This window comes from Zootermopsis nevadensis, unplaced genomic scaffold, assembly GCF_977971745.1.
Source record: "Zootermopsis nevadensis isolate Lab colony 2312 unplaced genomic scaffold, Znev_1.0 Znev_ptg000006l, whole genome shotgun sequence".
In the NCBI taxonomy this organism is placed as follows: domain Eukaryota; kingdom Metazoa; phylum Arthropoda; class Insecta; order Blattodea; family Termopsidae; genus Zootermopsis; species Zootermopsis nevadensis.
Window position 1 is genome coordinate 1,330,384 of NW_028259138.1, and position 17,299 is coordinate 1,347,682.

The following is a 17,299-nucleotide window of genomic DNA, read 5'->3' on the forward strand; positions in this document are numbered from 1 at the left end:
TTCCATACATCCCTTTCGGAACGTAACTGTGCTTATTTACAATGAGCAAAATCACATAAAACCTCAGAGACAAGAATCGAAGCTGGGATATCCCAAAGATAAACCATTAATTCGCGACGTTATGCTCCACGCTGTTTCATTTGCAGACGCTGTATAAGTGAAGAATTACACGAAATATAATTATAAAATTTGAAGAGCGGGATAACTGTCTATATTGAACAGCAGAATACACCATAACCATAAATTAGAGTACAATTTAAAAGGCGTATAACTTGTTATTCAGGGTACATATTGAAAATTAATATCTCCAAAACACCAGCCCAGCATTGAAATCTATGTTCACAGGTGCATGACGTGGATTTCATGGTTCATGCAGCACATGGCCCATCTGAATGCAGTCTCGTCCCATGCTCTACGTACCAAATCTTAATCCACCCTCATTACCGCTTCATGGATTCTATCTCGCCACTGTCACCTAAACTCACAACCCTTTTTTAATTCTCATTTCTAGGGCTTCTACTAAACTGTCTGCGAAATCCACATACTGATTTCGTTTGGTATTTATCAGGATCTGCACTACCAAGTAAGGACATTCGTATGTCACTAAGGACAGATCCTGGGCTGTCAGCACACTGTCGCCAGCTTTTCACGTCTCAGCGGAGGACTTGCTAATAAGCTCACGGACTTCGTTGTGGAAAACTTTGTTTCTCTTTCATGTTCTCTCTACTGAGATGGCTGTAACTTACTTAAATACTTTATAGAACAGAAGAAACTCACTTTCCGGCACGACGAAAACCCCTGTAAAACTAAAGACTTAGCGCCAAAAATCTTCAGGGTGAGCACCAGATAAGCAGACGCCTGCTGATTAGTTCCTCCCTCTCTCTCTGCACGTCATCCAACAGAGCTACATAGTTCCAGTGCCCAGACCTGCACAGCAGTCACGCAATTAGCTAGTCAGCGTTTTGAGTCAACAGGTAAGTCAGTCAGTTGAGGGTACCTGCATCCTGCACTCACATGCAGGCTCTCAATTTCGCGCCTACAAAATTAGGCATAATGTGCCTAATTTTCAAAACGGACCAACAATAAAGTGAGGAAACCAAGAAGTCTGAAGAGAGATTACTCTTTTTTTAATTCATTCATCGTCTATTTTTTAAAAAAGTCTCATAAATCTTAAAATTTTAAAAATCGCTAAGTTTAGAAGGCTCGATCTTCTTTCATATTCAGATAAATAAAAGGGAGAAAGACACTTATTCTGTTGGATCCGACAGAAAGTTCACAGACGGGGAATAACTCGGTCTACCGGACACAACAGAAAAGATGTCTCGCCCCTCTCTACATAAAGACGAATGAATATCCATCCTTCGAAAACCAGTGATTTTAAGGTTTTTAGATTTTAAGACCATAGTTAAAGACATTCAGAGAAGACCTGAAGAGAGTTCGTCTCTCCTGTGCAAATAGAAGTAAGCGCTCGCCTCCACACTCATTGCACAGTCCTCAAGCCACATATGCGTGCTCTGCTTACGTTTGGTAGTCACCCGGTGACTCCTTTCGATTGTCTGCATGTCTGCGAAAATATATCCCCCCCCCCCCCATGCAGCTCAGAGCTTATTATTGCTATTGCTAATGTTGAGATGGGGTGAGACTATGTAATTGTGGAATTGAGTTTCCAATGAAACCTTTGTCCATCCCCCATATGATATGTTTGAGTGTTTACTCTCAGACATAAAATGCATATTGTGGTGGCATACACCGGCTGTATAAAATAACATAAAGGTTAAGAATAAAACCTAAGGGCTGCGCTTTAGATACGTCATAACAATTGCACACAAATATTTGGAAATGAATAAAGATGCTCAATGAAACAACATAAAAATAAAAATAAATCCTTTGCATAGTCGATAAAAATGCTACACTGCATATAAAAAAGCTTTCGGCAACTCTGTATAATTTCAGAATCCATAGCTGTGTCAACTGGAGTTCAACGCCATCAGAATGTTAGAATATTTTTACTGGAAATGTACCCCGCTGTCATTTGGAGCGAGTGAGGAAGGCTAGGGTCTTGGTAAAGCGCTTTAGTGCTCGGAATTTTTAAACAAGGACGACCCGCATGGCTGTCTTTTGGGCGGTTTTCGTAAAAGTTTTCCGACGTTTCAAAGGTGATTGCTGCCTCAAACATCAGGGCGATGAGTAAGAATGCTGAAGGCAGCAAGCATCCCTGAACCGGAGCAACAACCAGGAACCATCTTCATACACCCCGCCGAGACAACCTCAAACCTCACTTCAAACTGCGCTCGCTTTATTACTAGGATATAGCCTTGTGTGTTCATCGGATACTAGACTGGATGGACCACAGAATCGTTAACGACGTCGTACTGAAAGTGTCGACTCTCGACTGTAGAGTTCACATCTTGTCAATTCCCTAACGGAGCTGTCACCGATTTACACACATGTAAAGTGGTGCTGTAACACAGACTGAAAAATTACAAGAACAGTCTTTCTGTAACCAGAGCATGAAGTGGGCGCAGTCATGAGATTTGATATTGTGACACTATGAAGCCAGTAGGTCGCATTCGCCAGCGTGTTGACTGCTGCTACTTGTTCTTGAATTATTCACGACTCGAGGGACACGACAGAAGGTCTGCAGATTCGTTTCCGGGAAAACCAGTGTAAAACCGCAGGAAATTGAAAAAAACGCCATGAAAAAGAATATTTTAAGAAAGTAATAACACTTAACATTAAAAATGCAGTATGAAATGCATTTTAAAGTCTCTACTTCAAAACTCCGACGAATTTCTACAGTATTTCTGAGATGAGAATTTTGGCACGTACTCTGTAACAAACAGGACCACGACGTGGTGGTCAGAACATTTGAGGGGCCAAGGTCACAATTTCGTGACTATCCTGACAGACGTTTGTGGCAGCTTTCTTCAGTCCGTCCAAGTAGACGCCGGAATAAAGTCTTAAAACAAATGAAAACTGCCTCTTTCTGTCCCCTTTCCAATTCTTCGACTGTAACGCGTCACCCTTCGCCCTACCAGAGACTTCTTCAGACAGACCTCACACATCCCCAACCCCTAATTTCTTCTCGTGCAGTTACCCACGCGCTCAACCTAGCGGATGCAGACATCAGACAATGCCCAACCAAAGCCGTCTTCTGCAAGTGTAACTATGGACTGTAAGAGTCGATCACAAATTTAATAAAATTCTAGTTTAGCTGCACGTAAAGTAGGGGTAAGACAAACTACTTTTCCCGTTATAGTGCAGTAGGAAAGAGCTCAGTATTAAATTTTTTCGAAATCTCTTACGTCGTCTTTCAGCAAACGAACACACATATCATGAAATACATGCATGAAATTCACCAAAGTCGGACGAGAGTTAGAAAATACAATCCTGTTTTCAGATTTTGCTTGTTTAAACTTTATGCGCGGTGGATTTCAAGGGTTAACAGGTGTTGCAATTCATAATGACAATATTGTGACCGAGAGATTTGTTTATTTGCCTTTAACGGAGAGAAGCCCTCCAATTACATGAGTTTTACATATTACTAAACATGCTTAATAATTGCAAAGCGTCGCTTTAATAATTTTTGGTGCTTTCTTCAGGCAGGTATAAAACAATTATCGTTTCTCTCACTCCCCGCGCGCAACTCAGCGGACGGACACACATACAAAACTGGGCAAGAATTTCCTGAGACAGCAATGGGACAAACTTTTAACTAAGTAGGATTTGAGGTTTCCACGGCGTCGAGTGCGAAGTTGGATGTCTTCTGGGTTGCTGCGCCGTGCAGTCTGGTAGAGGCTTACCGACGTTTCAGAGGTCCTTACTGCCTCCGTCATCAGGGCGATGAGTACTCATGAAGGCAGTCATCTTCAAACTCATAACTGCCGAATACGAGGGTCCCGTCCATTGAATGCGACTTCTCAATTAAATCCATCCGAGCAGCCTCGGCTATTATGCCCAAGGTTTCATTACCACGTTGGTAGATATGAGGTCTGAAGACGAGAGCATGACTTCAGTGGAATTTACAGGCTCTTGGAAAGGGTTTTACTATAAACTCAAAATTGTAAATTGTAGCGGTCACTGACGTCATGCTGAAGTTCCTTCTATTGTAAGGCAGGATACAAGTTCATTGTTGTCTGCAATTTATAAACAACAACTGAACAGGAATAGAACAAATAGTTAAGCGTATGAAGTGAGCGCATTTTGGCGATGTCGTATCTACAAGTCCGTTAAAACGTCTCATCTCCTGTAAGAGGCCTACTTAGACAACGTTAACGAAATCTGGCATGGGGTTCTGCTCAAAACGTTTTCGGGAAAAACTGATTTTACTCCATACCGACTCTAATCGTTTTAATTTTACATAGTATGTCCATAGTAAAAAACAATTATTCCATTAAATATAGAATATACATCAAGACAGACTAAACCATTTCTGTTTAGTATATTTTAATTTTGATACTGCGTGACTAAGAACTTAATGGGTTCTAACTACCATCTCGTATTACTAAGGTACACAACTCTTATTGTGAAAAGTTTTGTAAAACAGCCACTTGGAAGACCAAGAATGCGATAGGAGAGCAGAATTAAAACACATCTCAGAGAAACATGTGCAAATGTGATTCAAGATCTTTATTAAACAACGGTAATAATAACGGTACTAATAAAACTACGCAATGAATTTTAGGGTTCCTTTTTGTTTCCAACACTAGGAACAGGAATCATGTACCAGTGTAAATTTCACACTCGTGATTGGACCTACATGATAAATTAGTTATCAGATCGGATGTCGTGTTGTTATTTACCAATTCTTGAAAAGTTACTAACTCCGTGTCCAACATGACTCGAGTCTTGCGGGACTCAAACTGAAGCCCTCTGATACATCACCGTTTCACGGTGACAGCTCAGTATCATCTGCATATTATGAACTGTCGCAGAGCGATACGCATTTCGTGCTCATAACATTTCCTCTCTGGGATATTACGTAACTCAGATTAGCAAGGCTGTAGGCTATTTAAACCGGGCCCACATTTGCGCATTCTGCCGTAACGTAGCAGAGTAACGCAACAAGGGATTCCACTCCCGTTAAGGGGGACAATTGCGGACGAGACAGCGCGCATTCTAGCTAACGGGCTGGCTGCGCGCTTGTGGTCCACCAGCTGTCGTGTGGACGCAGCGCGCCGTGAACAGTCGGGCTAAAACTGATCTGTAGATACCGAAGAAAACCTTGATTAACCACAGTCAGGAAACAAATGAGTTGTGAAACTGAAGTTGGCCTGTTGTTTCACAGTCATGACAAAAGTGAAACTGAAGAAAACTTTTAAAAACCTCAGTCAGGAAAACAGTTTCTCAGTTACAGTATCCGGACCAAATTCTGCGTTTCGCTTACGTCACTACCTTGAGAGTAGAAGGAAAAATAACGCATCTATGTAAACGACACAGGACGTAAGTCGGCGAGATACAAAATACTACCCCTGGAAAATAATGTTTACAGTACAGATAGCAATTGTTTCTTTATCTACTAAACTTCCCACCGCTATGATCTCCTTCCCTATTACGACAAACTGACGTAGAACGCACAGATTCGCCCCAACTACTGACCGTACTTCCTGCACGCCAGCCAGGGTCGTTTCCACTACAAGAAGTGTCCTTATGTTAACACTTTCTGGCCTATGAATCTCTTGAACTGAGGTGAACTCACTTATCTAGATCTCCGGTAAACAGTTAACACAAGCGCCAAAGTGCGAGTGTTTGAAACTAAAGCTAAAGTACACAAATGATCGGACTGTCTGATACTTTCGTATGCTGTAACATGAGCCGAGCATAAAGTACCCAGCTTTGTTTTCCACACGACGATAGACCCGGTGAAGAAACGAGGGACACCAAGCGCGGTTCACAATAGCATTCCTATTACGAACCAAAAAGAGAACCTGTTTCTCCTTCATGCTGTAAAACTACCTCGTCTCTCACTCACAAATTCAGTGTTCAAAAGTTTGGCCTCAGTAGTTGGCACTACTGTTCCATATCTAGGGAATATCAGTTACTATTCACTGCCCGCAGGCCGTCTATCATGACCGCGTTTCTTTGTGGACATTCTCCTGCTTCCAAGAGAACACCGGGTTATTACCTTTAACCAGGTCACAACTGCATTATACCATATCCTCACCAATTAATCAAAGTCATCCCCTAATTTTACATTACGTATAAAACTCAAATGGAAAATTTTTGCTAAATAAACTAGAGTTAATTTAATTTCAGTTTCATCCTGATATAAAAACTGGCACACTGCAACAAATGTATCCTTCCGCCCAGGCCGATACCCGATTCCCGAACGCATGGACAGCGGTAACATACACGTGTTTGGCGACTACGGCCCGTTCATAATTTGTGAAAACATATTGTTTTACCGCGTTTTAGAAACTTTCCCGTGACGAGGTTGAAAGATGGCTACGACGAGAATATTTTGGAGTAACTGAAAAGACAATTTAAAGAAGCCTCAAATCCTTATCTTTACAAAAATAGATTTACTGCTGAATATCATGGCTTGAAGCAAGCGTCATCGAGAGAATTCCACTGCCACCGTTAATGGATCCCAATTGTTCTAGTGACTTCAACAGCACACCAAGTCCAGGACTTGGGATACTTGTGAAATCACCACCAACCGTCTCGTTGTGCTACTCCTATGGAACATCTAGTATTTTTTAAAAAAATATATGAAACATCAATAAAAATGTAAGAAACATTACTTGAATTAAAAACACATCGTATTATCACAACAGAAACTTTCTTCAATAAACACCCGGTTGAGATATGAGGTTTTCACAGCGCTGAAGATTATAATGTTCTTCTGGATTTTGCTTCAAACCTGAATATTGAAGCAGTATGTTCCACAGAAATGTTGGCATCTACCGAAGAGACTACACGGTCAAAACACAAAAGATTACCAAACACTTAATTGTCCACAATCCTTGTACGCCCCTGAACAGCAGAATAAACTTTCAGAATCAAGATACTAAAAAGAATGTGGTGAATGCCTCTAACATATGCGGATTAATTTGGCTTATAGCATAAACATCCCTTTAAATAATCAGTGTCTTTTTTGTTTCTCGTGAAAAATTTTCATACATGGACTTGAGACGTGCTTGAGATCACTGTTTCATATTTACAAACTGCAGACTGTAAAACAAATGGCCGGACAGGGCATTTTTCTGAACTTGCCGCTGGCTGTTGTGAAAGAAACTTCGACTAGAGTTCCATTTTTATGGGCTGTGTTATAAAGGTGAAGAGGGGGGGCATAATAAACTCTAATCAACAAGTTGAATCCATCCATTCCCTTTGTGTCCCGAGATTCACTCCTGCCACTCATATCAAATTCTTTTTATTATGTTGGCAATTCACCAATAAGATCAGAGCAGCTCAGCAGAATCGAGATATAAGGCAGGACAAAAGACGATTTCATGGCGCATCAAATCCAATTATTTGCTATAATGTCTGACAACCAGGGAATACCCAAAATGCTCTTGTGGTCATATGTCCCTACACAGTACAATTCAATATAGCAAAAACACATGTACTTTGTTAATATACTAAACAAATAAATTACATAAAAATTTTCTTGGATATTTTCCATCGTTTAAGAAATAAAATAGAAACAATGACGTTTCGGAGATGGGGCTCCATCTCCGCCTTCAGGTACGTGCCCAGTTGGGCCCAATAGATAGAACTAATCCCTATCTCCGGTAGGTCATTGTTTCTATTTAAATTTAAATTAATTACAAATCAACATGATAAATATCTGATGTGCCATCAGCTTCACACAGTCCTTGCAGCAAATGCCTAATTGCTGTTTGCGCAAACACGCACACAGAATTATTGTTAAGTATAATTTTCCATTCAACTTCTTATGCTAAATTCTTTCAATCTGGGTCCTAACATTTACAGAACGCGCAAGAAAATTACGTAAACAATTTCGTATATTTAAAAACAGAGATAAAGAGAAATAAACAACACACAAAAGAAAGAGTTATCAAAATATCATAGGAATATTCTATGCGTGCGAGATAGGAAGACCTAGATTAACTCACCAAACTTTTTGGTTGGGTGTCTTTAGTCGCCCATTTTTACGAATAATCGCATTTTTTCGCTGTAGCGTAAATGTGTGCCCGTCCATGTCTGCCTGCCGCGTTATTTTCAACATTGGGACCACAGAACCCATTCTTAAACCCACTGCTACGCGAAAGTATGATCTACGGTTTCCATAGTTTGAACACACTGTCGCGCAACAACGGCCTTGGTTCACATTGGTGCAAGAATGACCTAAGGGTCTACGATGCTCTCGGGTCTCATTAACGCGACAACGACCTACGTAATCAGGAGTGAATAACCTTTGAAATATCATAGTATTCCAAAGAGTACACCTTTCCAATTTTATTAGTATTGCCATAATCATCATCATCATCATCAGTAATATTATCAGTAGCAGTAGAAGTAGCATAATAATAATAAAGGAAATATGAAACATGTTATTTTACTAATACTGACCAAAATTAAGTTTGAATCGCGCTAAATGTCTTCCAGCAGAATAAAAGTAACTACACAGGAGCTATATGTGGGAAAACAAACGGAAAATGCAATTTCGTATGAGTGACACTAATGGAAATAATATGCCACAAGCCCTGCAGCTCAGTGGACAAAGAGGAGGGTTGCTCTTACCTTGGGCGAAGATTCCGCACACGAGTATCACCACAAATGCTGCCACTGCAACAAAAAATAATGCAGCTATCAGAAGCAAATTCTTTGTGTTTGGCTGAATTAAACTGTATGCAACAAGTAGCATGGAACCGTTTCTTCAACTGTTCTGGCTGTTTTTCCTGTAAGGACCACACAATAAAGAAGTACAGAAGCTGAGGAAAACCTCCGACGCTGAAACAAGATACAGAACGTCCAACATAACACAAAACAAATGATACCAAAAGAAACTTCACAACTGTAAAGAAGAGACAAAACCATTAATGCCGTTTGTGAAACATGGCAGAGTTCAAATGCGAAGATTAACCTATATCAAGTATATAGCTGGGTTACTGACAGAATCGTTGAGTAAATCACAAATAAAGTCTCACATTTAGCCTCAGTATCGGGTGAGGTAGTGTGAGTGATCGGCCTCTTTCACCCCCGAGGCGAGTCATTTATGGGAAACTGGGCAGGTCCTAGCATGGACCTGGACGTTTAGGCGAGGAAAAAATTGCTGTTCCACGGGGAACCGATCGTGCAGGCCTCAGATATTCACTTTTGCGTAACCCGTCTTAATTAAAATGTAGAAAGTAATCGGATTTATACTTTAAACATTCTATAATCAGCGTATGCGATATTTCATCTAATAAAGATTTTGATATTCGTACACATAGACTTTTATGTAGGCTATATTATAAATGAGCAGTGCACAGCTTAATTTTCGTTCGTATTATTTATTTCTCTGTCTTTCGGTATGTTTTTATTCCATTAGATAGCTGAAATCTTCTGGTAGACTGGTGGGCTTAAATCTATCTCATTTTGACAGGGATGTTCTTTTTCGTATAAACTATAAGAAGCACAATACGCCTGCTGTAAAACAATATTAAAAATAAAAACAGACATTTAAACAAGAGATAAAGATTTCTGTCTTCTGTGTTGTTGCGCCGTTTCAGAGGTCATACTGCCTCCATCATCAGGGCGATTAAACGCCTTGATGACGGAGGTAGAAATCTTCATACTCATCGCTGTGAAAACCTCAGATCTTAAAACACCAGAGATAATTTTCGAGAACTACATTTCCTCCATCTTTGACAGTTCTTTGGTTTTATTTAACTTTCTCGGACGATTTAAATTCAACACGCTGAGTTACGGGCTGCAAATTTCCAAACACCGAAATGACATGCCACACTTAACACAACGCCCTCTATAGAATTAAATTATGCTGTAGTTTCTCATTCATCAAGATCCATATTTCAACGCTACGTTTACCACGTAGCCCGGAGCCAGCCACCTGCAAGTATCGACTGAGCTCTGGAATACGCAAATGCGTTATTCGTGCTACAAGAGGCAGGAACTTGAAATCTCTCCTCTGACAGGGTGAAGGTTTATAACGACTTCTCACACTAACTAACTTTCCAAGATGGAGCACATTCATTCCAGGCCCGTTATAAATATCCCTCTGCCATTCTCTCGCCGTAAGGAAGTTTGAGATCAATGTAAATTACAATGAAATGTCGCAAGTTTTGGCTGATGCTAAGATTAAGCTAATTATTCTATACGCCGCAATCTAAATTAAAGATGAACGCGACGGTCACAATTTAAGTCATTTGTTTTCCAGGTATTTCCAGTTTTTTACTGACCTTATTTATATCTAGGCTTGTAAATCTTTCATAGATATATAACTGTTCCAAAGTAAAATTTAGCGTAATTTTAAATCGGACATATGGTTCACAGAATCATATAGTGGGATAATAAATTGGCAAATAGTTTCGAATAGACAACAATTGGTCTAGGCAACAACCCAGAAGATAGCCATCATCAGACTCACCCCCGTGAAAGCCTCAAATCCTACGATATTTACGTTCTTACGTTAACACGCGTAGTTTTAAAATTGAAAACTACTAAATATCAGTAAAGGAAGGAACACAAGGTTTAACTTTCTGATCTCCCACTAAGACCTGACGCCGTTTTCGATTGGTAGACCTGAATTACAAAGTGAGCACTTTATATGCAAGTTACGAAGTTCTTAATTGGAATTCCTTCATAACCTTACTTAAGTTTGATTATTTGTTATTATGCTTTCTGCACCACTGGGCGAAGAGGTCATGTGTGTAAACTAATGTTAGTGAATGTGACATAACGTAATTGTTGCTAATAATTTTTTTCTTCTTATTCAAAGTCAAATAGACCCGAGTTCAAATATCTGCCCGGAGATCAGTTAGCCTGGTGAACGTTTTTCGTGATTTTTTCTGTCCTCCCGGGAAATTCCAAGACACTGCCTAAATTAAGCCACGACCGCTTCCTTTCATACTGTTTCCAATTCATGATTAATTAATCATCTTATTATCTTACGCGATATAAAATGAGCTACCGAATCACTGTCCGACATCATAAGCCTTTCGACACAACAATCTGGCATGCATATAAATATCAACCCTCTATAAATCTGATCGGAACTGGTTTCCAATAAAATTATTATATTGTGCCTTGTTTGAAGTTTTTTTATTTCGCGATTTATTACATTTAGGTTATATTCACAATAATCTACTTTTTGAGGCTATGAACTTCAACACTGCAACACAAAAGCGAGTTGAACACGGGAACCAACCGGTACAGACGCTCAAATAATAATTAGATGAAATAATTAATTAGCAATCTATGCACATACGTAATGTTAGTTAATTTTTGACGATGTAAATATACATATTTTTGTGTTAATACTGTAAATTTAAACTAACATATTTGTAATAACTAAAATAGCAATTATGGATAACTGAGTGTTCTGAATAGAAAATAATATTAAAATTATGAATATACTAGCTCTGAAGCGAATTCAATTCAAGAGGGATTATTAGAAAATACAAACAGCAGCCAATATCACTTTTATTGCTGTGATGTTAATGAGTCCACATGCTGCTTTTAATAGCAGAATAAACAGTTCATATTTATCATACATTAAACCGCTGTAGTGAAGAGCCTGTATTATTATTTGTGATACTCATTAAGACACAACCTGCATAAAATAAATGATCTAGTTCTACGCAACGATTAAAATATTATTTTTGTTCGTCTTTTCAGTTTACACAACAAACGGCTATCTTCTCTTCAGTGGACGGATGATCCACCCACAGCGTTCACCAACGCTACCCATTTTATAACGCTTAACCTTGAAAAACTTTTATACACAAAGCACATCCAAACGTCGTCTGGCAATTCGGTGTTTGCCCCCAAGAAAGTGCACGCATGCATCATTATTATAATTATAAAACCAGTAGGGGAATAACTTTAAATGGCATAAAGCGAGTACGCATTATACAACCGCCTCATCTTGTGTAAATATAACTGCAGCAGTATGAAATTTAACATGAACATTGTGTGTTGCATATTTCTAAACGAAACAAATAAACAACAAAACATAACTTAATGATCCCACACAGAATTACTTTATGCCATCTCACGGTCGGGGTCCGTAGTGGCCGCGCGGTCTGAGGCGTGGGCCTTGTACCGCTTAGTACTGGGACCGTGGGTTCGAATCCCACTCAAGCCATGGATGTTTGTCCGCGTTTTTCTGTGTTGTGCTGACCTGTGTACAGGTAGAGGCCTTGCGACGGGCCGATCCCTCGTCCAAGAAGTCCTACTGAATGTCTATAGATGAAGCCAACGAAAAGTTGGGACCCGCAGTGCTCAGGCACTTGAAGAACGGGTCGTTCCCAGTATATTTCGGTCTGTAATTAATAACATATAAAAAATATATGATCTGGCGTAGCTCAGTCAGTATAGTGACTGGCTACGGACTGGGCGACCGGGATTCGATCCCCGACGGGGGCAGAGGATTTTTCTTCTAGTCTCTGCGTCCAGACCAGCTCTGGGGCCTTCCAGCCTCTTATCCAATGGGTACCGGGGGTCCTTTCTCGGGGATAAAGCACGGCCGGGGCGTGATGCTGACCACTCACCCCCATCTAGTGCCGTGGTCAAGAATGAGTAGGCGCTATACCGCCTCTCCCCCCAAGCGCCTACATGGCGTATAGTGGGACAGCTTTACTTTTTATATTAAAAATACAATCATGGGGATGTTTGTAACCATTTCAAGATCCATCTCAGAATTCGTCTAGACTCACAGAGGAAATCACAAAAAATCAAAGGTAGGATAGTCAGTAGTAAAGGTGAGATTCAAACCAGGTATCTCTTTAAAAACAATTCTAGAACGTTACTGTACACCACTCAGTCTAGAACTTTCTTCATGGATAAAATATAACCACAACTGCAAAACATGTCTCCTCTCTAATCCCTAACATCCACGCATAATTAATTTGCGTCCTAATATTCGCAAAGCACTGCGTCTCTAAAGCCCATAAAAGATGACTGTGCTGTGAACCACTCTTGCGTGAAGAAACTGACATGGAGGCGACAAGTAAGGTGGAGTACACAAAGCATTTCATAAATGACTAACAAGCTCCCTATTATCCTGGTAACACCCCCAACTACAGTATTTGCAAGAAGTGACCAGCACACAGAACAAAGCAATCGGGAGATTCTCGGATGGATTACACAGCGTTAACTATAAATTATTAAGGTGCAGGGTGGAGCGCTGAAGCATGTAGCTTTGAGGTCACGTAACGGACTTAATTATGCGTCTTTTGAACCAAGTGTTCCCACTTGACGCATATGAGCGGGTCAGAGCCGCCTGTCTGCGTGTTTCACATCGCAGCAGAACTGGGGTCCGAGTTGCCTGTCTGTCCTTAAATGTTCCCTGATTCACTTACGGTCATCTATTATATCCCGATTAAGTACTCCACTGAATTTTGTTATACTCGGTATGAACATCTCAGCGAACACAAGCCAATCTTTGAAAGATTAAGCTAGCATTACTTTCTATCGCAATGTCCGTGTGTCAATCCACATGTAAGTCCTTCAACCAGAAACTGCAGAAACAACTGACAAACTTGGTACAAATATCATGCCACTAGAGGTCACGTATACTATAAACGTCTTAATTTCCTCCTGTTAATAATATCAAATTATGTTTATACGAAAAAATTCGGACAGGGATCATTGAAATGGCGTTTTTATTTTCATAGGTCTATGTTAGGATCGGTACATTAACAATAATTGTCTCCATTTTAAAGGATCTTTTTGAAGGATCTGAGAGCTATCCACTTTTCTAAGAAATTTCTCTACAATTTTGAAATCGAAGGCTTATTACCGTGTTCATCAAAGCATACAGCTCAGCCCTATCTCAAATTGATCACCATTTACACCGAGTCCATATTGGTCTTCTGGGCTGTAATGGCGTAATTTACTTGTACGAGTAGATGCCAGAGTTACAGAGAAAATTCTGCTCACGACTTTTTCCATAGTCTTCGATTAACAGAAAAAACACAAAGTTTCGTAAACTGACTCTTCAGGCAAGAAGAAAGGTACCTACTCACTTGGGTCCGTTAGAAAGACCTAGTCTCTGGCACTGAACAACATATGTCATCCAACTGTCTCAACATACCCACCTGGGAATAGGTCTTCTCAGTAGGTGATAGCAAGAACATAATAAAATAAAAATTATATGACCACCAGCGAAAACACAATAATTGACGTCGATTCGAACCGAAAGGGAGCGGGGTTCAACCCCAACCCCTAAGGAATTAAAACAAACATCATAAAACAGGGAATAACCTACCGGTAGCGTCCTGTTTATAGGAATAAGGACACCTGCAACTAGCGACCTCTGTGACAGTAATGAGGCCACAGAGTATCTTGGGACCGATGCTCCAGAGGAAACTTATCAGTGTCTACTAAACTACACTATTGCTGACTTGGTCTCATATCTGTACATCTTATTTCTTGAACCTTGTTTCAATACGGCCTCCCCGCGATCGAGTCTTTCTATTCTATTATCAGATAAATATTTACATTCTGAAGGTCTGCACCACAGAACATACCGTGGACGTAACAACATCCGATGGCGCTGCTGCCATTCGCACCTCAGAGTTACAGGCCACGCGTGAAAATTATCTGTGAAGCCCTGGCTCTTACGAAAGTTTTACAACATATGAGCACGTGTAGGTATGTTACTACATTACCTCGTTCCCATTTAGGATAAAAGCAGTCTCCGGTTTATGTGGCACATTAAAAGCTAGAGACGCTGAACCGCTGCATAACAAATTTTGTATGAGAGTTTGGAGCCTTTCAAGAGACGACCTTCTATTTTAGTCTAAGTTTTACACAAAACGAGCAACAGCTTTATACTACAGCTTTAATTTAATAATCTACTTTTTCACAGCATATTTAAATATAACTACAATAGTCAATTGTCAAAGAAATTATTAACGGGCGTCAAGATGCTGGCATCTAAACTCGTAAGTCCCAGACCATTAACAGAGAAGACTGAATGGGAGTCATAGGTGTCGAAGTAGAAGTGTGTTGGGTTCCCTCAAAGATTTTGTGTCTTCCTTGCTAAACTGGTTGAATTTCCTTGGGGTGTTAAATTCTCCTGATAATAGCACGTTTTTCTATGACAGCTTCCATTTCCGCTGTCAGGCCAAATCGAATGGTTGTTCAAGGATTCTTTTCTTTACTACAAATTAGGTCTTTTAGAGTACCTTGCTTTCGCCTACTAACTATCTGGCATCTATCCCCGAGGACTTACCCTGCAAACTAGGGTCTATTTCCAGGACATTTCCCCCTGCCAATTATCATTCCACTATCTGGAATAACTGACATTTCTCCTTAGGATTATGTTTCTCCTGTTAGAAGACATACTTTCTTCGAGGAATTTGGTTTCTCCTACTAATCAGTAAGTTTTAATTCAAGGTCTGCTGTTTTTCTCGAGTCGTCATGCCCCAGTAACTACATCGGATACCAAATTTTGATAATCTTGAAATAAATTTGTTTAGCTTCGTTTAGTTTAGTTTCACCTTCTTTCGATGAGCCATCAACGTATTTTAGATATCTAGTAATATTTAATTAACTAGTAAGCCTATAACAAATTAAATCTCAACCAGATTATACAATGTAAAGGCGATGAAAAGATGTGGATTACGACTTTTATAGCCATTACAATAAACAGTAAAACAAACTATTATCCCACCAATCACGTGGGCGAACCTGAAGACCATGGAAGGTCTCAACACTACATTCTTTCTGTTACATTGGCCTGTTTCCTGAAGTTGATGAACTATTATGTTAAATGTCTTTCTTTTGATTGCATTTGTTTTCGCTCGGCATATATTTTAGCCAATTACAGGCAACAGTTTTTTTATTTACTATCCTCGATGTCTATATTTCGTGTGTGTGTTGTAGCCTTGTAATACTCAGCAAAGGTCATACGAATCTAATTTTTGCTGGTTCAGTCTTTTGGACGTGATATGTGACAATGCATATCAAATTTGTATTTACTCTTGTATTTATAATGATTCTGCAATATTGCTTTTGTTTCAGAAATAATTATTCCACAAAAATGAAGCCGAAAATATTATTCCACTCACGTATACATAAATTTGTCTAGTTATTCAATTACGCATATCGCAACTGCATGATGATTATGTTGCTGTCTGACTAATAAATGACATGTTTTGTACGAAGGCACGTGTCATCACTACGAATTTGCCGCCAAAAGTTTTCACTCTTTTGTATAACGAAAGTCCCGGGTTCTCTTCTCGACGTTAAATAAATAAAAACACTAATTTGGGCCCCTTCGCCGAGGACTTTCTGTTTCCATGGAGGCCACCATGGTGTAAGTTGCAAGGTTTTCTTTGCATTTCTGGTCATCCACAGTGGAAATAAACTCTTACGTATGTCGCATCGCCCAGGGTGAACAACTTTATCGATAAACTCATTAAGGCTGAGGCCGGCCGTGCCAGTATCGGTGGTTAGGGCTGTGCTACATAATGCAGACACACCACCAGTTCTATTTTATATAGTATTATTTGAAAATTGTAAGAAATTATTTACGTTTCGGTAGCTGAACGTTTATTAACAGTCTTCATGAGGCCGCCATTGGACCATATTCTGTCAAGTCAGTACTGCATTGTCAATAACCTCACACTTTAGTTCCATAACAGTTTTTATGTTATTCTTCCACTTATATTTTTGTCTCCAAGTGCTATTCTCATTTGAATTATTTAGATCAGTATTTTGTGTGTATTTCTTCGTCCTATATGTGATATGTATTCTAGTTGCGAGGAATTATTGGCATTTATTTCTTTTAGCTTGTTATATTGACTGTATGTAGTATATCTAAATGCCAATGTTAGTCATATTATGGACCTACTTTTCATTGTGGAAGCGTGTTTATATGAGTATCGGTTTAATCGAGCTATATTTTAAGATAACGACGTTTATAACTGTGTAGTCCAGTAATTTCTCGGTATGCCAAAGGCGAAATGGCCTGATTAGCCAATTTTGGGAAGCAAGATGAATGAAAATAACGTTTATAGAACTGGTGGATAGGATTTAAATATTGTAACTGCTAGTGGCGCTCAGTGAGACAGGTGACCCCTTCCCACCCGACAGCATGGTTGACGTCACTGATTAAATATCCATAAGTCGCCTGTGGAAGTCAGCTTGGACTCTCGATACA

The 17,299-nt window shown here is 39.7% G+C and overlaps 1 protein-coding gene across 5 annotated transcripts in view; it reads right to left on the reverse strand.

Annotated features, from left to right (window-relative positions):
- Neto (Neuropilin and tolloid-like) overlaps positions 1-17,299 on the reverse strand; it is a 304,172-nt gene that overhangs the window by 152,495 nt on the left and 134,378 nt on the right. For all 5 annotated transcript variants that reach the window (XM_087343435.1, XM_087343436.1, XM_087343431.1 and 2 more), the window contains one exon: positions 8,710-8,754. Coding sequence is in view for 1 of the 5 variants with exons in the window: in XM_087343431.1 (XP_087199557.1) it covers positions 8,710-8,754 (45 nt within the window). In the remaining 4 variants the exon portion in view is untranslated. The remainder of the gene's footprint in view (positions 1-8,709; positions 8,755-17,299) is intronic.